The 23,459-nt window shown below is 39.2% G+C and overlaps 1 protein-coding gene across 3 annotated transcripts; it reads left to right on the top strand.

The window, feature by feature from the left end:
• The first annotated feature begins 1,717 nt into the window (after positions 1-1,717).
• On the top strand, positions 1,718-21,930 carry PRDX4 (peroxiredoxin 4). 3 transcript variants are annotated; one of them, XM_082718271.1, is made up of 8 exons: positions 4,302-4,728; positions 8,305-8,422; positions 11,409-11,525; positions 13,562-13,684; positions 15,904-16,034; positions 17,031-17,065; positions 20,936-20,982; positions 21,818-21,930. In XM_082718271.1, exons 1-8 carry the CDS (start codon positions 4,485-4,487, stop codon positions 21,819-21,821), a joined length of 819 nt encoding a protein of 272 aa, XP_082574397.1. In that variant the 5' UTR covers positions 4,302-4,484; the 3' UTR covers positions 21,822-21,930. The 3 variants fall into 3 exon arrangements, with proteins under 3 accessions (XP_082574398.1, XP_082574396.1, XP_082574397.1); XM_082718272.1 differs by lacking the exons at positions 4,302-4,728; positions 20,936-20,982 and adding an exon at positions 1,718-2,193; XM_082718270.1 differs by lacking the exon at positions 20,936-20,982 and having other exon boundaries at positions 4,251-4,728.
• Positions 21,931-23,459: the final 1,529 nt, after the last annotated feature.

The following is a 23,459-nucleotide window of genomic DNA, read 5'->3' as shown; positions in this document are numbered from 1 at the left end:
TATAAGGTACCAGCAATAGTCAGATTCTGAGATGAAAAGTAGAATGGTGGTTTCCAGGGGCTGAGGGAAAGAGAGAAGGGAGAGTTATAGTTTAATGGGTTTGGTTTCAATTTGGGAAGATGAAAAAATCGTGGTAATGACTGCATAACAATGTGAATGAGCTTAATGTCATTAAACTATACACTTAAAAATGGTTAAAATGGGATTATAGTATGTTACCACAATAAATGGGATTATGGTATTTTACCACAATAAAAAAGGAATTTAGTACCAGTACATGTTACAACACAGATGAGCCTTGAAAGCACTATACTTAAGTGAGAGAAACCAGACACAAAGGGTCACACATTGTAAGATTCCATTTATATGAAGATGAAATGTCCAAAATAGGCAAATCTATGGAGAGAGGAAGCAGATTAGCCACAGCCAGGGGCTACAGGGAAAGGAGGAATCAACCACGAAGAGCATACAATTTCTTCTGGAGGGTGATGGAAACGATCTGGAATTAAATACTGGTAAGCACAAAGCACAGCATGATAACTATGCTAAAAACCACTGAATTACACATTTAAAAGTTTTAAATTACATTTTTTATGAATTTTCCTTGGAAAAAAGTTTGGACAGAAAGTCTTCCCCCAGCATGAATAGTCTTTTTTTTTTTTTAAGATTTTTTTCTTTATTTATCTGACAGAGATCACAAGTAGGCAGAGAGGCAGGCAGAGAGAGAGGAGGAAGCAGGCTCCCTGCAGAGCAGAGAGCCTGATGTGGGGCTCGATCCCAGGACCCTGGGATCATGACCTGAGCCGAAGGCAGAGGCCCAACCCACTGAGCCACCCAGGTGCCCCCGAATAGTCTTAACGCAAGACAGAAACTATCTTTTTTATGAGCAAACCTCTGAAGTCACAAAGCATTTCTCCTGTCATATGCTTCACAAGTGAGTCCTAAGTCTGGCCCACAATCCAACTCAAGTTTTACATTTATATCATGAAACTTGTATAATATCAGTTTTACAACAGAGGGAAGATATTAATGCCTCCCATCTACAGATGGAACTCAGGCTCAGAGAGGTTAAATATGGTTTCCCAAGACCACAAGGCCAATAGGTGACTGAGCTCAGACTGGAACCTAGACACGGCTGACTCCACAATCTGTGCTCTTACCCTCCATCAACAGTGGTTCTTAACCAGACACACCATTTGTGAAGGCATAGCTTCCTGGGACCCCCCCTCCAAAGGACTCTTAAATAATCATTTCTAGGGTGCCTGGGTGGCTCAGTTGGTTAAGCAACTGCCCTCAGCTCAGGTCATGATCCCAGGGTCCTGGGATCAAGCCCCACATCGGGCATTCTGCTCGGTGGGGAGCCTGCTTCTCCCTCTCCTGCTGCTGCTTTGCCTGCCTGTGCTTTCTCACTCTCTGTCAAATAAATAAATAAAATGTTTTTTAAATAATCATTTCTAGGGCTTGGTCAGTACACCTGAATGTGTTTAAGCTCCTCAGGTATTTCTGAGAGTCATCCTATATATAGAACCACCCCCGTGCCTGATAATTTTGTATTATTAATATGGACAGCCGACTCCAGCAGGATGATCAGTGCCCTGGGGGCAGGGCCCCCTCCTCTAGCTCCTTTGTGACTGCCACTGTGACAACACAATGTCTGCCTACCCAAGGCAGGAGCTCAGGAGAGATCATTGGCCAGAAGGATTCAGAGCAACTGCCAACCAGAATGTCAGCTGCCAAGGAGTTCCAGGGGAGCTAAGGGGAGTTTGTGCGTGAGAGCTGGCCGACCTGGCCACTCTCTCCAGTGGGCAGGAGGGTCACTGGGCCCACTTGGTGGGCAGCCCCAGCTGCCAACTGGGGCACCTCAGCTCAGCCTAGAACAGAGGTGTCAGGAAATAACATTCTCCCCAAGCTTCCTCTCCCAGTTCTCAAACTTAGAGGCCCAGACTAGGGCCTAGAATTCACTGAGGCTTCGTGACTATCTAGCAGTCAGGATGGAACACAGAAGCCGACCTCGGGGCATAGGCCTGAGCCGAATCCCGGGGGCTCAGTCCCGAACCTCTCGGATCCCACTCCCCTTCCATGTGGAACAGGAGGCCAGGGAAGGAGAAGAATGGGAACAACGAGAGCAACCTCGTCAGAGGACTCCTACCTACGGGCCACCCGAAAGTGAAGAGCTGACAGACAATGTTATGGGTAAGGACAAGCTTCCCCCCACCTCAGGAAAGGGAGGTAGTGTCATATTTTCCTCCTCTGCCCACAGGAAAGAGATGTCAAGAAACAAAAACCAGAGCCTAAAATGGGCAGGGCTGGGGTGAGAGAGGAGTCCGAAAGGGAGGTTTCCTATTGTCTCAAAGAGCTGTCACAAGAAGCAAGGATATAATTTGTGAAAGCAACTGGAAGCTAAGACAGGCTGTTGGGAACATTAGGTGTCATTTAGGGAATCAAGAGCTTACGACAGCAAACACAGAGTGCAGGTGCCTTGGGAAACAAAGATGAATTACACATCAATTCCAACCCCAAAGAGCTGTCTAGTAGAAGAAAAACAAACTGTTAGGTTGGCTTCTGCAGAATTCAGAAAAATGACAGGAGTTCGGGGAAAATGGAAAGGATGGGGGTGGGGCATAAGGGCTGCCAGTGGCCGCTGTCTTTCCGGTGTGTGTGCTATCTCTCCCCCCACTTCTCACCTGCCATCCTAGCAAATGGGCAAATGATGGGGTTAATTATCAGAACATGAACAACACTGTGCTGGGAGAAAGGGTTCTCCGGGAACTTACCAAGTCTTAATTTTTAAAACTTAAACACACCTTGAGACAGTCTTAAGTCACGGAACTGACTTTCCAGCTGGGAGAGTCCTTTCTCACTGGAAGTGAATAAATGGTCTCCAGATACTGCTTTTCAGGTTAGACCTTTCCTCAAGTTTTCCCAGGACTTAAAAGGGATGCAACGGGAGAGGAGACTCGTCTCTATTCACCCGCCCACTGCAAGGAAAAGGAGAGTAAATGTTAAAGGTATAAAATGCAAGCCGTTCTCGGGCAGGATGGTTTGTTGTGGGGGCAGGATGGCACGCGGTAGCCAGGCTTCCGTAGAGAGCTGGGCACCCAAGGGTGAGAGGATCTAAAACAGTGAGGAGTGCTGAATACCAGTCACCAGCAAGGGCCGGAGGCCATCTCCAGCGAAGCTTTGTAGAAGAGATGGGCCTTCGAGGACCCGCAGCGTCAAAAACAACGCTGAGGGCGGGCGGGACACGGTGGACGCCACTAACTGGACTTCCTGGAGTTAGCAACCCCACGGTAGCCAGGGTCTGGCCTTAGAGCGCAGGCGCAAGCATCCGTGGGGCGGGGTGGGGGGGGAGGTCCTGGGGGTCTGAAGGGAAAAAAAGGGGCGGGGGGGCGGGTAGGGGGCCAGGGACCTTCAGCCCTATTCCCACCAAACCCTTCCAAGGTATACAAAGGGCTGGACTGGGGTTAAGGGTTGAGTTTGGCAAAGCTCAAGTTTCCTATATGCTTCAAAGAGTTGTCACAGGAGCAAGGATATAATACGCAAAAGCCACTAGAAGCTAAGACAGGCTGTTGAGAACACTGGGTGCCATTTATAAAAATCAACTTCTTAGTATAGCAAATGCTCAGAGTGCCAGGCGCCGCGGGGGAAAAAAGATGAATTACACAGCGATTTCAATCCCAGGGAGCTGACAGTCTAATGGAGGAAACAGGATGAATTTTGCGGGGGTTCAGAAAGAAATGCTCACGGGAAGCTAGAAGGAATCCTGGGGAGCGTAAGGGCTACTGAAGGCTCCCATAATGTGAAGGGGTAATTATCAGAAGATGGAGAAACGCTGTGTTGGGAAAAAAGTCGGGTTTTCTGGCAACTTCTCAAGCTTTAAGTTAGAGGGAAAAAAAAAAAAAAAACCTTTGAGACAGGCTTAAGTCACCAAGCCGTCTGTTTGCTCTTGGCCTTTCTTCTCCCAAGTTTTCCGGGGACTTAAAAGGGCTACAGCTTGAGCAAGTAGTCCTGGCACTTTTCACACATGCCGCTTTGAGGAAAAACCGAGAGAAGTACAAAAATTCAAGCCACTCAGAGGCAGCTAGGTCAGTTTCACTTCGGGGATGACGTGCGGTGGTGAGGCTTTGTGGAAGAGATAGGCGTGGAAGGATACCTCAAACTACGGCGGGTGGGGGCGCTTCCGCAAAGCCACTGAGCAGCTTTCGCTCCCAGAGTTGGGCTAAACTCCGCGGCCCTGGTCCGCCCAGGGCGCAGGCGCAAAGTCCGGCTGCGGGCGAGCAGGCGGGGCTGGAGCCCACGTGGCGGGGAAAGGGGGAGGAGGGTGGAGCAGGGAACAAGGCGGGGGCCGGGGCGGGGTGGGGGCGGAGTAGGTCTCGCGAGGCCGCGCCCAGGCTCACGCGGGCAGCGGGCGCGCGGTTGTAGCTCCCTGACGGCGGGAGAAGTCGCGCTCGCGACAAGGGCCGTGTGTTTGCAGTCGCGTGGTCATGGAGGCGCCGCTGCAGCCGCTAGCCACGACGACTCCGGCCTGTGGCCGGAGCCGAAGGCTGCTGCTGCTGCCCCTGCTGCTCTTCTTGCTGCCCGCCGGAGCTCAGCGAGGCTGGGAGGCAGAAGAGAGGCCCCGAACCCGCGAAGAGGAGTGCCACTTCTACGCGGGTGGACAAGTGTACCCAGGGGAGGCGTCCCGGGTTTCAGTCGGCGACCACTCCCTGCACCTCAGCAAAGCCAAGAGTAGGTGGTGCCCCGCCAAGAGGGAGGGTGGGGGCTGGCAAAGGGAGGCGGGAGGTGGAGAGGGCGGGAGACACGTGTACCCTGGTAGTACCTGGGGGCCTGGCTTGGGCGGCACCCTGTGGGTGGCCTTAGGCCCTTGGCCCGGCCTGCCTGGGGGTGGGGGTAGGGAGATAGAGAGGGGTTCCAGCTGTGAAGAAAAGGATGGGTTCCACGAATCCGATTTTGGAAGAAGTAGTGGTTACCGCAAAACCGCAGATGAGGGTAAGAGGGTGGCCCCGGCCCCGAATTTGTAAGCATCAGGATGTTGTGCAAACTGAAACACTTCCTCAGATATCAAAAAGTACCTGCAGCACATCGCCTCTATTTTCAAGTACTATTACAGGGAAGAATACATTGAAAAAGTTGAATAATGTTTCACAGAAAGTTGAATTAAACAGGAAAGTGGCTAACCAAAATGCTCCGGAGGGCAAACCATTCATTTTTCTTTCTTTTGTTGTTGCTTCTGATAAAGACTATTGGAAGCCACCTTCCCCAAAATCTGTATAGTTAATGGGTATTCTTTGTTTTTCTCAAAAATGAAGAACTTCTTACAGGGTGTACTTGCGAGGTTCTTTGTAAGAAAGTGGGGGGGAGGGGGCGAGGTTGGAAGTAATGCATTTGGGTTGATGATAAACCTTGTGGCAAATTTGATTCCTGCCAAATTGGCCTTTGGTTATTTGCATTTCTGTCCAGTGTACACAGCTAATGGCCACTTTCAGGAAGGACACGTCGGACTAGATACTGAGAAAGTTGTGGCCTCCTGCATCTGGATGTTAAGATTGGCCAAAAAGAAGTGGCCAGGGGCCAAAGGATAACCATTACCACTTTGCTTACTTTTAAATAATCAGCTTTTCCTATGGATCATTTGGCATTCTGTAGATACATATTTGGTTCAATTACAGCATGTTCCCTGTGTGTATTCAGTAACAAAAGTAATACCTCACAATTACGAATCCCCAGTGTTAAACAGGATGTTGTTATAACTTAGGATGGAATGGGAGTGATAAATGAGAAAAACTGTTTTGCCTCCTTACACATTGGCAGTTCTTTCCTACTGAAAGTTAACTGGAAGTTACTCTTGGATTTTTGTTTTTAAAGATCCAGTCTTGCACTTTTAAAATCATAGTATTTCCAAGTCCTGTTGCTTTTCTTTGGCTTGGGATTAAGTATTTACTGGCATGACATAAATATCCCATAAGAAACAAATTCCATCCAAGTCTGCTCATGGAAGCAAAAAAATAGTAATAACAGATTTCCCTTTACCAGCAAACCTTTTCAAAGTTTAGATATCTGTTGCATTTCTGTGTCACATGTAGGCTTATCTAGAATTAAAGATATGAGGACTTTTATTCATAAAATGGAATATTACAGAGCCATTAAATTTTAAACAAATTTTAGTAACATGAATAACTGTTCATGATTTACTCTCCCCCCCCACCCCGCCTTTTTTTTCAGTTTTAATTCCAGTGTAGTTAACAAACAGTGTTGCATTAGTTTCAGGCATACAATACAGCGATTTAACAGTTCCATATATTACTCAGTTCTCATTAGTGTTCCCTTTTTAAAAATGGGTGCAACATGATCCAAATTTGTGTGTTTAAGAAAGAATGAAAGGAAAAGACATGAAAATGTTAACAGTAGTTAAATTGATGGGAGGGGCAGATATGGGAAGAAGGGATTTAAACATTCTTCTTTATTGATCTTCATTTGCCAGAATCTTTGTTAACTCTGCTATTTATATTTGGGACAGTTGTTATTTTTTAACAGATGCAAGGGGTTGCTTTGGGAATTCCATTTATAGATCTTAGTAAAGTAATTGCAGTCTTTTTACCATATAATTGATGAGGTTTTTTTCGTTGAATAACACTTCCAGTATTTGCAGGTAACATAAATCTATATATAGAAAACCCTAAAGACGCCATCAAAAAAACTATTAGAACACTGCAGTTCTTAAGTCAAAAACCCCAAATTTCCAAAATCACAATTTTCAGAAAAAAATTATTTTTCAGAGTTGGTATTTCCTATATGCTAAAATCACTAAGGAGTGCCATTTTAACAGATCATTACAATTATAACCTCACACTTGAGTAGCATTTTCAGTAATGTATATAAAGCATATATTGTTCAGTTCCCCTCTGTCCAATTCTCCCTCATGGCCTTTACCTAATTAGATCAGAATATTTATAAGAGGCAGGCTGCTGGCTCAAGATACATAATCATGTGTTATATATTAGCTTCATAGAAAAATTCATCTTAACTTTGTCTTTATTCTCACAGTGGTCAAAAATGCTAGCTGTTGTAAACCTTACTTTCTAGGAACCTTAAATTTGGAATTGGGTGTTGGCTTCAGTATATGTAGACTCTGAAAGTTAAGTGCTGAACGTGTTAACAGAAGATCAAGCTACATTATGATGAAAGCATGTTGGCTAGAATTACAGCATGCCCATACAAGAGAGCAGCATGAACCATTCAGTTTCCATCAGGTCACTTGAAACCTGTTCAAGGGGGTCTCCTCTTTCAGAGCCCTCGGGAAAATAATCCCATGGTCTGGGATTTTAAACTTCTCACCTGACATTTGCAGATTTCCTACTCCTTGAGCAGGTCTTCTGTGTGAATGTGGGAAACTGGACAAACATTTAAATGAGCACATCTAAAAGACTGTCATTAGAAAGAGGAAAATCTTAATTATTTGAACTGTAGGAAGTTCATTAACTTGGAGGGGCTATAGTGAAGTATCCAGTAGGATTTAGTGCAGGGATAGAATGTAGAGGGGTCTGTGAGCATGCATAGAAAAGCAAAATCTTTATTTTCACTAACCTACAACTGAAATTTAGAATTTCCTTCCATTATGAACATCAGCAACAAACCACACTAGCTTCAGCAGTACTTGCTTATACATATTGCCAAGAGAATCGCAGATATTTTTATGCCATGTAATTGCAGGTATCCTGCAATAAAATTTACACTCACCACTGTCATAGACAGTTACTAGACCACTGCTAGATCTTGCAGTTTTAAAGATTTTATTTATTTGAGAAAGACGGAGAGAGCACGCACGCACTCCTGTGCTTGCCTGGAGGGTCAGAGGGAGAGGGACAAGCAGACTCTGCACTCAGGAAGAAGCATGAGAGAAGTGAGTGGGGCTTCACCCAGGGCTCCGTCTCACACCCTCAAACCCAGAGATCATGACCTCAGCCAAAAATAAACAATCAGCTGCTCAACTTAGTAATCCAGGCACTTCATAGATCTTGAAGTCTGAAAGTGTTAATAAAAGGGCAAAGGTATTACTATTATCACCGGGTTTTTTTCTATTACTTTGATAATTACATTTTAATATACTTGGCTCCCTTTGTATTTCTATATATTTTGTTTTATGCATTCAGTAACACTATCCATAGAAAAAGTCCATAAGCTTCACCAGATTGCTGAAGCGATGCAAAGGTGTAGAATCCTTAATTTTTAGTGATTTCCTGAAGATGTCTTTCTGCCATCCAATTTTCTCAGTGTTGTAGAACATCATATATTTCTCTTTCTTAGTTTCCAAGCCAGCACCTTATTGGGAAGGAACAGCTGTGATAAATGGAGAATTCAAGGAGCTCAAGTTGACTGATTATCGTGGGAAATACCTGGTTTTTTTCTTCTACCCACTTGATTTGTGAGTAATACATGTACAGGTCCTAAAATGTCAGCAGTCATTATCAATCATTATTCAAGAACATCAAGTACAAATTATTTTATTTAGTTCTTGGTTCCTAAAAGACAAGCTGATACAAATTTTTTCAAGAAGGTAACATCTACCATATATTTCAGAACCAAAAGGCATTGTCCCCAATGCCTTATACTTAAATCTACATAATTGTTTTGTAATGTCATCATCAAAGAAAGGAAGGCTACAATTATATTAAGCTATAAAGCTATACCTGCTAAGGCAAGAAAATGGATATTTTAGAAAGCACTTAATAGCAAGACTTAGGCCACAAATCTATTTCTCTCTCTTAACTAGAAAATTAGCTCTTTACACTTTTATTATTTGCTGCATCTATTGCTTTTCTGTGGTTTGAACATTTCCCTGAAAACACTGCATATGCTTAAGAAATAATGCCTATTTATATAAATTATGCTTGTTGGGGGGAATTTTCTCTTTAACTCAGATAGCATTTCAGATAAAAAGTTGACTCAAATACTCTTGCAGCTTTAGTTTTATCGAGGATTTAGTTTTATCTGGAGTGATCTTCAAATTCCATGGAATTTGAAAAGATAACAAAAAGAGACTTATCCTGACTTTTTCTTTTTTCTATTTGAATATATTTTTTGGCTATAAAAAAGAGAACTTTCTTCTATTTTGCCACTGTATATTAAGGTCTTTTTTCCATTAGGACTGTCCTAGAACTGTGTAAATAAAACCTTAAACTTACAGAAGAGTATACTTAAGCTTATCTCTATAGATTGTCTCTGGGCCAGAGGTGAGCAAACTTTTTCTATACGGGGCCACATAGTAAATATTTTTTTGCCTTGTGATCTCTTGCAACTATTCAGCTTTGCCACTGTAGCACAAAAACAGCTAGAGACTATACACAAATGAATGAGTATTGTTTTCTATTGAAAGTTTACTTACAAAAAATAAGATAGGCTGGATTTGGCCTGTGGACTGAAGTTTGCTAACCCCTACTCTAATCCAAATAGGAAAGATTCTCAGAAAAATTAGTTCATTGAGAGTAAACCAATTCATAAATGTGGATAATACATAATCTTTTAAACTAGCAAGAGCTTCCTTCTTTCTAATCCACTTGTACTGTGGCCTGACAAGCTGAAATGTATGATATAACTTAATTTCTAATAGAAACAAGAAGTGAAAATTTTAATATTAAAAAATGATAGGCATTCTAAATTCATGTTGTTATAAAAGCAAAACTTTAACATCTTTTAAATATACAGGATGCTAAACATGAGTTTTGAGATTGGTCTAATATAGCAGACAAATATCCTGTTTCTCCCACTATTACTTTAAACTCCATAATGAATAAGACATATCTAAAGAATGATGTCACCAATGGCCTCCTGGGGCAAGAAGCTAAGATCACTTCTTTCTGTTTCTCTGAGATGCCAGTTTGGGCCTGGTTAGAAAGGAAGAGTTCTGAGGCATTTGCCACCATCTGCATGTGTGAAAGTCAAAAATGTAACCCTTTAGTTTTCTTTTTTTTTTTTTTTAACAGATTTAATTTATTTATTTGACAGACAGAGATCACAAGTAGGCAGAGAGGCAGGCAGAGAGAGAGGAGGAAGCAGACGCCCTGCAGAGCAGAGAGCCTGAATCCAGGCTCGATCCCAGGACCCTGGGACTATGACCTGAGCCGAAGGCAGAGGCTTTAACCCACTGAGCCACCTAGGCGCCCACCCTTTAGTGTTCTACTAGAACTTTTTTTCTGTCTTCACTAAGAAGTTAGATAAATATGTCTCTAACTAGCATTTGTTGGAAGGCACGCAGGGGCCAACCATTCCTACCTTTGGAAAAATATTGAAAATACATACTGTAGCCCAGGTTTCCAGGGATATAATCTAAGATTAGAACTGTCTGCGTGCATGTGGCAGTCCTACATTTGAACAACTGAAACCTTCAAAAAGCCTGTATTGGGCTGCAAGAGGAATTTGTCCCTTAAGTCTGTGTTCTTCTGACTTTCTTGACCATGACCTGTACACAGTACAAAACCATTTTTTATTGCCACTCAATACACTGACGTATACATACAGGGTATCATTCAGTCTGTAAACACCAGTACAGCCATGATCATTAAAATCCTGAAACACTTCCATACGAAATAGTAAATAGCCAATTTCCCAACCTCCTCCCCAAGTTGCCCCTCCCACCTGGTCCTTTTCAGAAACCTCCAGAGGTAAAGCCAACTTCGAGTTAAGGTTGTTCAATATTTTTAGTATCACTCCTGAACACAAACACACATAGATATGCATGTGTATGTACACGTATGTTTCATGTCTTAACCTTCCTGTATATAAAGTATTCTTGTATTTTTTACTCCACTTGTTTAAAACGTTTGTTAGAATTCCATAAAGCGGCTTAAGGAGTCCCTGTGATGGTTCAGAAAATACCACCCTAAGGTAATATTCTCTAAACACGCCCTTCTGACAATAGGACTGGGAGACAAGGTAGAAGAGGACCTTATCAAGAAAGGGAAGGAGGATGGAAGAGCATTTTCTTATCTCTGAAATAAAGATCAGTGCATCTAGCTCATAGGGGTGGTATAGGAATATAAAAAAGGAGTGGTATGATGGAAAATTTGTGTAGATCCTTTGGAAGCTGTAAAGCACTATATAAATATAAAGCATTGTTATATAACGGAGAAGGGAACATGGGTTGACCACGGATCCATTAAATTATAAAAATAAACATTTATTGAGATGTAATTGTGAACTCTGTAATACACATTTTTAATTAAATGATATTTGATCAAATCGTCTAGACAGCTACATCATGACAATGCTCATATATATAATTGTTCTTAATATGCATTTTTATATATGCATATTATATAGGTGTTATAAAGGTGTTTGTAAAAACTAAGTCATTTGAAACTTCAAGCATATGCATATTTTGAGAATACTAAAAATTTTTTTTTAACTTTCAGCACTTTCGTGTGTCCAACTGAAATCATCGCCTTTGGTGACAGGATTGAAGAATTCAGATCTATAAATGCTGAAGTGGTAGCATGCTCTGTGGATTCACAGTTTACCCACTTGGCCTGGTCTGTATCTTTACACTTAAGCATTTATAGGAAAAAGAATGGATTCACTTTTCGATTATAAGCAAACAACTCTCATTGTGATAGGAATATAGGGGTTTTTTAAGTTTTATTTTAAGTAGGCTTCACACCCAATGTGGGGCTTGAACTCTTGACCCTGAGATCAAGACTTGTGTGCTCTACCAACTGAGCCAATCTGGTGCTTTAGAATGTAGTTATCAGACAGTTGGGAATAGATATATCTGAGAGCTACCAGTTCAATGAAGTTATGGCAAAAATGCTTAAGGATTTTTATAGGACATTTCTAACTTGGGAAAAAAGCTCACTGCAAAAGACATAATAGCCATAACAAACACCACTGAGTTGTATGATTTCTTCATTATGATAAATTGGGTAGCCTTAATCTGAAGGGAAAAAATTCTTTACAATTCCATTTCTCTGTTACATAGTTGTCTAGTATTAAAAGTCAAACTCAAAATAGCTTTTATAATTATTTTTCAAGACACACTGATTTTCTTAATTTCTGAATGTTTTTTAAACTCATTAAACATGAAAAGATGTTTCACCTGAATAATTGCCAAGAATTGCAAATTAAAATGACAAGAAAAAAATAAAATAAAATGACAAGAGATGCCATCTTTTCCCTATCTGATTGGCGAAGGTTTCAAATATTGAAAAATTTCATCCAGTGATGACAAAGGTCTGAAGAAATGGTCTTCTCACACATACAGTTGGTTAATCATTCTGAAGAGCAGTATGTTTCAAAATCTGAAATGTGTGTGTTGATGTGAATTTTTCATCTCCACAATTCTGTGCATAAGATTTTATGCACAATAAAGATGGTTTAGAATTATCTTAGTTTTAAGTTAATATTCATTTCATTAAAATAACAAATTCAAAACTACTTAATCCATTTACAATTATATATAGATATATATATAACAACAATTTTAACTGGTAAGGATCTACAATTTAATTTATGTTCTCTTAAGTAATTAATTTTCTCAAGTATTTTTAAATGTAGTTATATATTTATTTGATTTCCTTTAACTATCTCAATTTTCAGATAAAACTTCCAAGAACTTAAGTAATTCTTGCAAATCTATTAGACAAATATGGCATGCCTTAAGTCCTTTAAAAATGTTTCCTTATTATTTATAAACTAAATAAAATTTCACATTATACATTTTAAATTAGAATCACAAAGTGAAAACAATGAGTTTAATTTGCTTCGTCGCTTCTATAAGTAATTCTAAATCTTTGTAGGATTACAACATAAATCCACTAGGGAAAAAGTTATATCCTCCCAAATAATTTGGGATTGGCTTCTCAAGAATTTTGGGGAGATACATTCTGAGCTGGATAGGTTACATATCAACCAGAGATTTCTACTTGGATATCAGAACTGGGGCTACAGACATCTAGAGCAGTATTTCCTTGTTTGCTAGCTGCTCTGTCCCACTAGGACACCCACATTCCCTGGTTTCAAGTAAAAATGCTTCAATCTGAAGACCGATGTGTCTGAGATTATACCTAACTTCCTTCCCTGCTTCAAGTGGACTTTGCATTCCTTTGTCTCAGAATATTAAAGTATCATCCAGTTGTATTCTATCTCTCAAGCTTTGTCTTGTGATCACAACTCTAAGGTTATGACAGTGCATATCCTTTGATCCATCAGTTCTTCTTCTAGGAATTAATCAAATAAGTATGCAAAGTTGAGAATACATCGATGTTTCCAGTGGTGTTGATAAAAGCAAAAGAAAAATGGAAATAGTTTAAATGTCTAGCAATAGAGGTTGGCAAAATACAGCATGTAAATACTTTAAAAATGTGATAAGTATCTCCATATTTATTTAAAGGAAATGAATATACAACGTCTGGAGTAAAGGGGAAAAATAAAATATGTATTAGCTTGTTTTTTGTTAGAGAAAGAATGTGTGTGTTTTGTGTTCATTCATATGTGTGTGACGGAGACTAATAGTGCTGTTTGGATCCATACGTTTACTTCTTTCTGAGTGGTAATGTTTTGTTTGTTACAGGATTAATACCCCTCGCAGACAAGGAGGACTCGGGCCAATAAGGATTCCACTTCTTTCAGATCTGGCCCATCAAATCTCAAAGGACTATGGTGTTTATCTGGAGGACTCAGGCCATACCCTTAGGTACCTTCCACTGGTTTTATATTATGACAAATCCAAATATTATTTGTAATCTTCCCTGAAATGGAGTTAAAAGATACAAGGTTTGATCAAGAATTATTTGTTCTATTTGCAAAAATGTAGATACTGTTTAAAATAATTGGTGAGTGCTCTACTAAAATTAAGTGAGTATTGGAATCTGTTAAAGCTGGAAGATTATTTAGAGGTCTTTGACCAACCCTGTCATTTTACAGATAAACAGATTCATAGAATTCCATGAATTTAGCCAAAGTTATGTAACCAGTTAATGGCAGAGCCCACACTTGAATCCAGTACCCAAATTCCTTGCCTGTTTCTTTTTCCTCTTTTCTAAAATGACTCCAGTAATGGTTTTTCTAAATACAGATATCCTAGTATTTAGCAAACTTGTGCCTTGGGGATTGGGACAAATTAAGGAAGTGCCATTAGAAGTCTTTGATAAAAGGAAAACTTTAACTGAAAACAATTGTAATTTTGTTATAATTATATTGTCAATTTGCTTTACACTGCTAATTGTTTCTTTTTTAGAATGTTTTATGTGAAGGTGCCAGTATTTTATAATCCTATGTTTTTTAATAAAAGCTTTATTGAGATATAATTCACATACAACTTATTCATTTAAACCATACAATTCAGTGGGTTCTAGTATAGCCTGAGAATTGTGCAACCATCACCACAATCAGTTTTAGAGTATTTTCATTACTCTAAAAAGAAACCCCATACCCATAGCAGTTACTCTTCCTTTCCTACAATCGCCATACCCTTGCCCTGGGCAACCAACTTATCTACTTCATGTCTCTCTGGTTGCCTATTCTGGACATTTCATTTAAATGGAATCCTACAATATATGCTTTTTTATGATGAACCTTTTCACTTAGCATAATGTTTTCAAGGTTCATTCATATTGTATCAGGTGTCACTACCAATATTTTCTTTTTTTTTGTACTTGCTAACTCTTTCATCTTTTCTCCTTTCATAGAGTTTATGACTTAAGTTAATTCCCAAAGAGTAAATATGCCACTATAAAGACTGAAGCTATTTTACACTTTTTAATTATTTGAGCATTAACCAAGTAAAACCAAGTAACCCCGAGGTCATGACCTGAGCTGAAATCAAAGGTCAGCTGTTTAACCAGCTGAGCCACCCAGGCACCCAAGGCATATTTGTTTTTGTTTGGTATGTGATGGTATGATGTGTGTTACCAAAGTAAGTTAAAATTGTCACAACAGACTCACTTACTTGAGAACAGACTTCATCACCATTAACAACCATTTTCTACTGTAAAAGTAGCTACATGAAAGAACACCCATAGGAATAATAGTTAACAGTTTTGCCTGAGTTTTGGCCAAGTTGACCTAGTCCATGGAGAGGGAGCGCTACTTAGTTCAGACATCATTAAAAATGATATTAAAATAATATATTGAAAATAAAAAAAAATATATTAAAAAATATGTTGTAAGATAAGCAGGAATATTTTAGTAATGTTTAATATGACTATAAAACAAAATTTCATGTAATAAGTAATTGCATGTATTTCTATTAAAAATAGATCTCATTATTATGTATAATACTTGTACTCAAGCAATTAGCCCAAGTCCCTGAAATCTTTTTCTAAACCAAGTATTGGGTTGAAATCCAAACCAAGTATTGGGTTGAAATAAAGATGGTAAAGTCCTTAGGAAATTTTCATTTTTCTCTGGTCTGCTTTAACTCTTGCAATGCCATTCCATCTCAATAGCAGGTCTTTTCGATTAAACTATTCCATTATTCCCTAGGCCAAAAAAGTGAATCACACATACACATATTTAGAGGGAAAGGTAACTTTGCTTGTATTAAGAATTTTGCCTTTTCTACCTCTGGAAAAGGAAATACAAAGAGTTCTAAACAACCAGTGAGAAGACAGATCACTCCTTCACCCAGAGGAAGACTTTACTATGTAGATTAATAATTTCAATAATAGTGAATAGTAAAATCCCAAACCTAGTGCTCATAAAGATTTAAATAGAAATATAACAGTACATTGCTTACACAAAAACAAATTTTAAAGCTACCATTTGACAATGATATTCCCAAATTATACAGCGGATAAGCGTGGGTATGGGGAGGGTGTGTTTGCATATGTGTACACCAGTCAAGCAGGTTAACTAATGTTTGTCTTAATTGAGGTGAAATGACTTCATCTGTACCACTCTTGTGTTTTACAGGGGTCTCTTCATTATTGATGACAAAGGAATCCTAAGGCAGATTACTCTGAATGACCTTCCTGTCGGTAGATCAGTGGATGAGACACTGCGTTTGGTTCAAGCATTCCAGTATACTGACAAACATGGAGAAGGTACCCTTTCCTTCTAAGCATCTTAGCCTTTTGATTTTTTTCATTTGAGAGATGATTGCATGATTAATTTGGGTTCTTAGTCAAAAAGTAATCTGGGTGATTCTAAAGTCCTCTAATTATTTTCAGATTATTACCTGATCTTCTTAGCAGATCCAGTTATTACTTAAAGTGCTTTTAACAAAGTATCACTAATATATTCTACTTACAGAATAAGAAGCAAAAATAGTCATTATTTGCACAGTCCACAGAGAAAAGTTTCTGCTACTCTGGTTTTTGAAATTATGTTTCTGTAAACTTAAAATGTGCCAATCTGGCAATATTTAGTCATGGAGGTTTTATTTGCATATGTACATTATTTGACTTAGCTTTTTCCCTCAAAGGTGTTCCTTATCACACTAGTAATCTATCAGTTCATCCTTTCACTCCAACTTTTTTCAGTAGCTAAATGGAAAAGGTCAGATTTTGCTAAAACAGAACATATATTTTCCTTTCAAAAGTATAACTCAGTGCCTGAGTAAGGGTTCATTCTAAATAAAAGGGAAACGCCACTCTCCTAGCAATTTTAAACTCTTACTTGACAGACAGCAAACTGTGGCATCAGTACACAGTACTGCAGAAAACAGAAGATAAGCTTATACTGGAAGTTTACATAAACTCGGAGAAGTTTTTGCCATGCCCTGACCTGTCAATTCACCAAATTCCCAAACCTTCCAACTTTATTAGGCGGACATTCAACTTGGTTTCTTCTATTGTAAATGTAACTAAATGTAATTGGCAACCATTGACATAGGTTAGCTGCCTGCTGATGAACTCCATGACTGGAATTCTTGGTGCAAGCAGGCAACTGAACAGTAGTCAAGTGTTCAGTGGCCTAGAAATGTTCTCATTGTTATAGGCTCTTTTCAGTTTCATTTTGGAAAAAGAAAAACCAAGAGTTGCTAAAGAGAACTGAAATCTGTTTTTAAACTGTCTTTTTGCCAATTTTGTTCCTTTCAGTCTGTCCTGCTGGTTGGAAACCTGGTAGTGAAACCGTAAGTCAAACTGATTTTTCTGTCAATGGGATAGCTGGGGCCAAAAATTGCCAACCTTAGAATAATCTTTCTTTGTAATAGAACCTTGATTTTGTAAAGGAAGTGAACATACTACAGAAATCATAAGAGTACAGGCATTCTTTGCACCGTAGAGAAGGTAGCTGAAACTGGAGAAAGCAGAGTAAATGTAATTGGCAGACAATGCTGTGAATTTTAAAACCAAGTATGAAGAGAGAGATACCATTAACAAAAAAAAAAAAAGAGAGAGAGAGAGAAACAGTGGAGACCTGATAGAATTAAGTCAGAAGTCTTAGGGATCATGTATGGAGTTCCTTCCTATATATATGTGGGCCAAAAAAAAACTCAAAAGCAAACCTTTCTGTATGTAGTAAACTTTTGAGAAAATCTGGCTTAATTAACATTGAGGCTAAATGATTCTCTCCTTTATTGTTTGAAGGAAGATTGAAACAGGTATATCCTTTCATTTAGGGAAGCTGTATAATTTATAGCCAATCCCTGAAGTAGTCTCTGGCCAAAATACAATTCAGAAACTTGCTTGAACCTTTTTTAAATAACGTGTTTATCTTCTAAAAATCAACAGTTCTATACAAACTGTAGTTAGGAAACTGACAAATATTAGAGCATTGGAGGAAGAAATCATTATCTTACGATAAAAGAAAAATACAGATTCCTAAGACTTTCTTCTTTAGCAAATCAACAAAAAAATACCATTAATCATAGACAATGAGAGGTAGAAATTCACTCTGTAACCTAACTCAGATTGGGGATTGGGTAAAGTAACATTTCACTGGTTCTGAACCAGTTTTTGAAGAGTTTGCAAAACAGCTTTGCCTTTGTGGATCAGAGTTAAGGTTACAGTACAAATTAATTTACTTCTACATAGATCTGATAGATCTCAAAGATAGATATGAAGATAGACATTAAAGGTGCTTTAAGCACTAAGTACTTTAAATTTACACATGAATCATTAGGTTAGCCTATAGCTATTGACTGTGAGGCTTCCATATAGAAATAGGAATCAGAAGCTGCAGGCATCGCCTGAGAAGCCTTAGAAGGCATTTCTGGATGGGTCTTCAAAGTCGGGGGATATTCCCCCAGAGCTGTAGCAAAACCAACAAGGAGTGGTGAATATCCTCACATCAATCACATGCTTGTACTGAAAGAAGAGCCAGAGCTTCCAAGAGGTACAAAGTGACTACAAAGGTACTAGAGGATGAATATTTTACATTTCAGAAAACATATTGACTATCCATTTGATTGACTTTTAGAGGGGCCACAAACCCCTTTGAGAATCTGATTTTAAAAACCATGAATTCTCCCACCAAAAAAAATTCACATATGTAATTACATACTGTGTTTGGGCATTCCTTTTCTTGTTGTCAGCTTTATTGAGGTATAAATAGATAAACAGAATTAAAGATACTTAAACTAAACAGCAAGATGATTTGATCTGTTGTGAAATAATTATCACAGTCAGATTAATTAACAAATCCATCACCTCACACAGTTACATTCTTTTGTGTGTGGTGAGAACACTTAAGATCTACTCTTTTAGCAAATTTCAAGTACACAAAACTGTATTATTAACTATAGTCACTGTGCTGTACATGATATGCTCAGAACTTACTCATCTTAAAACTGAAGGCTTGTACCCTTCGACTGGCATCTCCCCATTTCCCCCACCCCCAGCCCACAATTCTGCTGTTGCTGTGGGCATACTTTCAACAAACATTTCTTGACCACCTGCTGTATGGCAACTATTCAAACTCTTACAATAGGAAGATGGTATTTATTAGTGAATACCACAGCCAAGGTCCCTACCATCAGAGTTACATTCTAATTCTAATCTTAGATTGTGGCAAATGGTTTTAGAAACAGGTTGATGAGAATTGGTGGGATAGTGCCTGGGGTGAAGGATTAAGTGGTCAGAAAAGACTTTTAAGATGACATTTAAGTTGAAACATGAGTGAAGAGGGAACAAGTCAAGCATAGAGCAGTGCAGAAAGAAAAGCAAGGGCAGGGTCCTAAGGCCAGGAACCAACTTAGTATGTTCAAGAAACATCAAGAGGGCCCATGTGGCAGGAATAGAGCGAGCTATGAGGAAGGGGATAGGGACACCAGTGTCACGTTGCATGGAGAATGGGAATACAGTGAAGTAACAGAAATGCGAAGTCTTTGGTGACTATGGTGAGGGCAGCAGCTAGTTTGGAGGAGTTTGAAAATAGATCTGCCTCACTTCTCTCCTGTATATTGCACAGGCCTCCTGATTTGTTGCCCTGACCTCAGCTTCTCTCCACTGCATGCCACTCTCCAAGACAGGACCTTTTAGCAGCCCTCCAGTAGTCACGTGACAAAAGCCAGATCCCTGGCATCGCTTTCAACCCTTTGCACTGTTTGTATCTACCAATCTCTCCCAGGTCATCTTCCCTACAATTGACACACACACACACACTGTGTTCCCTCCGCGTCCCTTGACTCACTTCTTCCCAAAGTAAGTCCTGCTTTTTCACACATTTGTGCCTTTACTTGGGTTTTTAGCCTGGAATATCTTACCCTTTCTCTAAATTCTACTCATCTTTCAAGACTAACTTCAATGTCACCTCCACTCCGAGGCCTTCCTTGATGCCATCTCAGCCTCCGTTTAGGCCTAGCCTGTGTCATACAGGATCATATTGTGCATTGCGTCGGAAACTTGTGTACACACACGGCTTCCCCTCAGGGTTGGACAAGTCTCAAAGACACGGACTTGAGTGTGGTTATTCTTGTATCCCCCACTGCCCAGCACACTACTGGCACACAGTGCCGTATTAGTCCATACGTATTTGCAAATTGAATTTCAGTGCAGAGAGATTATAAACTGGCAAAGACAGAATACTCCTGGAAGTGACCCCTGAAAAATTATGTAATATTTACTATATGCTGAAGACAAATTCTGAAGAAGATGCATAGAGAACTATCATAAACAATACTGTTTATGTATAGGGCAGATGTACTTTATCTGTAACTGTCAAATAATGTAGTTAATGTGAGCTCAAATCATATTGGAAATTTTTTTTTAATTTAATAGGGTTCTAAGGCTGTGATCCTGTTAAGGAAGGAGCATTTTTTTTCCCAGAGTGTTGATTCACTAGTGATTGAACGTACTACTCCATATATGTTAGTATTTTTTTTACTTTGTAGTTTGAGATGAAAAGGTTGCATTCTGGACCTCAAAAAAATCCATTTACTGGATAAAGAAGATATATATATAGTGGACTACTACTCAGCCATAAAAAGAATTAAATCTTAGCATCTGCAGCAACCTGGATAGACCCAGAGGGTATCATCCTAAGTGAGATCAGTTAGAGAAAGACAAATACTCGTATGATTTCACTTATATATGTATCCTAAAAAAAAAAAAAAAAACAGAAATAGACTCATAGATACAGAGAGGTATAAATAGATGAACAATATTGCCAAATATTGTTTGCCAAAGGGGATGGGACCAGGGGGATAGACAAAATACATGAAGAGATTTAAGAGGTATAATTTTCCAGTTATAAAACAAGTAAGTTATGGGGATGAGAAGTACAGTGCAGGGAATATAGTTGATAATATTGTATGGTGACAGATGGTGACTGGACTTATTGTGGTGATATTTCATAATGTATATAAATACTGAATCACTATGATATACACCTGAAACTAACACAGTATTGTAAGTCAATTATTTTTAAATAAATAAAAATCGATTTGAACACACTGCTGCCTTTCGGGTTATTGTGGCATACCAACATTTCATCAGCAGATAACTTTAAAAATACATTAACATCTGTATCCATGCTCTCTTAATGTGTTTGACTTAATTAGATCAAACCTGAAGATGTCATGAAAGCCTGGTGGCCAAGAGAAGAGCTGTAAGTAAATTTTGGGATGCTTGAATACAGATGTTAATTTATTAACAAAATTTGCCTTTGGGATAGGTGAGATTAGTAGGTAGGACAAATCCAGTTTTTCCTGTATATATGATGTAATTTGGCACACAAAAATCATCTTTATCTTATTTAGTCAAGAGATGGGCAACCAACATCAGACTACTACCGATGTACTTTGGCTTTTAAATAATTTGCAAACATCAATTTGAAGAGATCTGTGCACCCCTGTGTTCAGTGCAGCGTTATTTACAACAGCCAAGATATGAAAGCAACCCAAGTGTCCACCAAGAGATGAACGAGTAAAGAAAATGTGTATAAACATGATGGAATATTACTCGGCCATAAAAATGAATGAAATCTTTTCATTTGCAACAACATGGATGATCTAGTGGGTACCATGCTAAGTGAAATAAGTCAGAGAAGGACAAATACTATATGATTTCACTTAAGTGTGGTCTCTAAAAAACAAAACAAATGAACTAACAAAATCAAACAATATTAAATATAAACACTGGTGGTTGCCAGAGAGGAGGTGGGTTGAGAAAGTACAAAATAGATGAAGGGGATTAAGAGGTACAAACTTCCAGTTATAAATCAATCACAGAGATGGAAAGTATAGCATAAGGAATATAGTCAATATTGTAATAACTTTGAGGACAGATGAGAACTAGACCTATTATGGGGATCATAATGTATAAAAATATTGAATCACTATGATATATGCCTGAAACTAGTAAGATATTATATGTCAATTTTACTTTTAAAAAAACTAACAATTTCTAAAAATGAATAATTTGCTTTTTTTTTTTTTTAACAGATAATTCCAGATCCAGCTGGGAAACTGAAGTATTTCGATAAACTCAACTGAAAAATACTTCCTCAGGTTTCAATGCTTGAAAGTCCTCAATAAAGTTCACCGTTTTAGTACCATACTGTGTTATAATAGTAATTTCTTTTTTCTTTTTTTTTAAATAGTAATTTCTTAAAGAATATAAAACTCCCTAAGGTATTTAGTGTTCAAGTTAAACACTGATGCCAAAAGATAGGAAGTTTCTCTCTTCCCAAAGTAAGAAATGTCAGATTGAATCAAACTAGTAACAAGAGTAACCAATATTTATGTAATACATCTCAGGTGCCAAACATTGTGTTAGGTGATTAGCTGCATTATTAGATTTAATGCTCAAAGGAACTCTTGGAGTTCTTTATTTTTTTAAAAAAGATTTATCTAATTATTAGAGAGCTTGGAGTTGGGGGGTGGATAGCAGGCTCCGTGCTGAGCATGGAGTGTGATGTAGGGCTCCTTCCCATGACCCCAAGATCATGACCAGACCCGAAACCAAGAGTCAGACATTTTGCCAACTGAGTCACCCAGGCTCCCCAAGCTATATCTTCTTGATTAATAATTTCCATTCCATTCCATTAATAATGTTCTAGTCTCCAGTTCAATTTAGGTATGTTATGCTCAGGTTCATTCCAAAAAGCCAGTTGTTAATGTTTCATTCAGTATTCAGCAACTTTTGATCATCCCCTCTAAATACCTGGCATTTATCAAGTAGCCAAAGACAAATTTTTGCCCTCAAGGAGCTTAGTATTTGATTATTGAGACAGGTGCTGATAGTGTAGTAACTGGGGGTGGGGGGGAAACCTAAAAATAAAAATACATCCCGAGTCACCACTTTCTTATTAACTGGATAATGTAAGTAGCCTATGAATAAAATGGCATTAAATACACTCCTTCTCAGTGCCTTTTATAAATTATCCCTTTAAATAACTTACCTCTGAAAGTCCACAGGTCCAAAATTATATCCTAAAGATGATCTCAGGTGGCCAATTACAGAAGACAGGAAAAGTAGTGTTTAGAAAGGAGAGTCCCGTATCCTCCTGGAGAGGGTGGGCCCTGGGCCTAACTGCAATGGAGCTACAGGAGACCTATTCCCAGACCTATTCCCAGAACACCATGACCTACCGTAATCTAGAGCAGGAGCTCTCAGCTGGCAACAGTTTGCCCCCAGGGGACATGGTAATGTCTAGAGATATTTTGGGTTGTCACAACTGCGGGGGTGCCACTGGTGTCTGGTGCCCAGGAGTGGTGTTACACGTATTACATTGCATGGGGCAGTCCCCACAACAAAGAAGTTGTCAATAGTCGTTAAGGTTAAGAGACCGTTCTGTAGAGACAGCTGCCAGGTACTTAAGGAAAGGTGGCCAGTGCGGTTTAGTAGCTGCCGGCCAGCAGAACAGACCATGCCCCCGTGACTGCATCTTCACAATAATACGTCAAGAGGGAACTTCGAGCTTCTACAAAGTACACTAGGCACTGCCTTTCAGGACACTGGCACATAGATGACATCTATAATTCCCTGAGTCTCCCTCACATGTGTGCTCTTCTGTTCACTTTCCCAGCTAAGCCTTCCTCGTGTTCTGAACTTTACAATGACAGTGGCAGACTGCTCTGTCAG

This window comes from Mustela nivalis (genome assembly GCF_964662115.1).
Source record: "Mustela nivalis genome assembly, chromosome: X".
NCBI classification, from domain to species: domain Eukaryota; kingdom Metazoa; phylum Chordata; class Mammalia; order Carnivora; family Mustelidae; genus Mustela; species Mustela nivalis.
The sequence above is the reverse complement of the archived record's forward strand: the minus strand, read 5'-3'. Positions and strand labels throughout refer to the sequence as shown.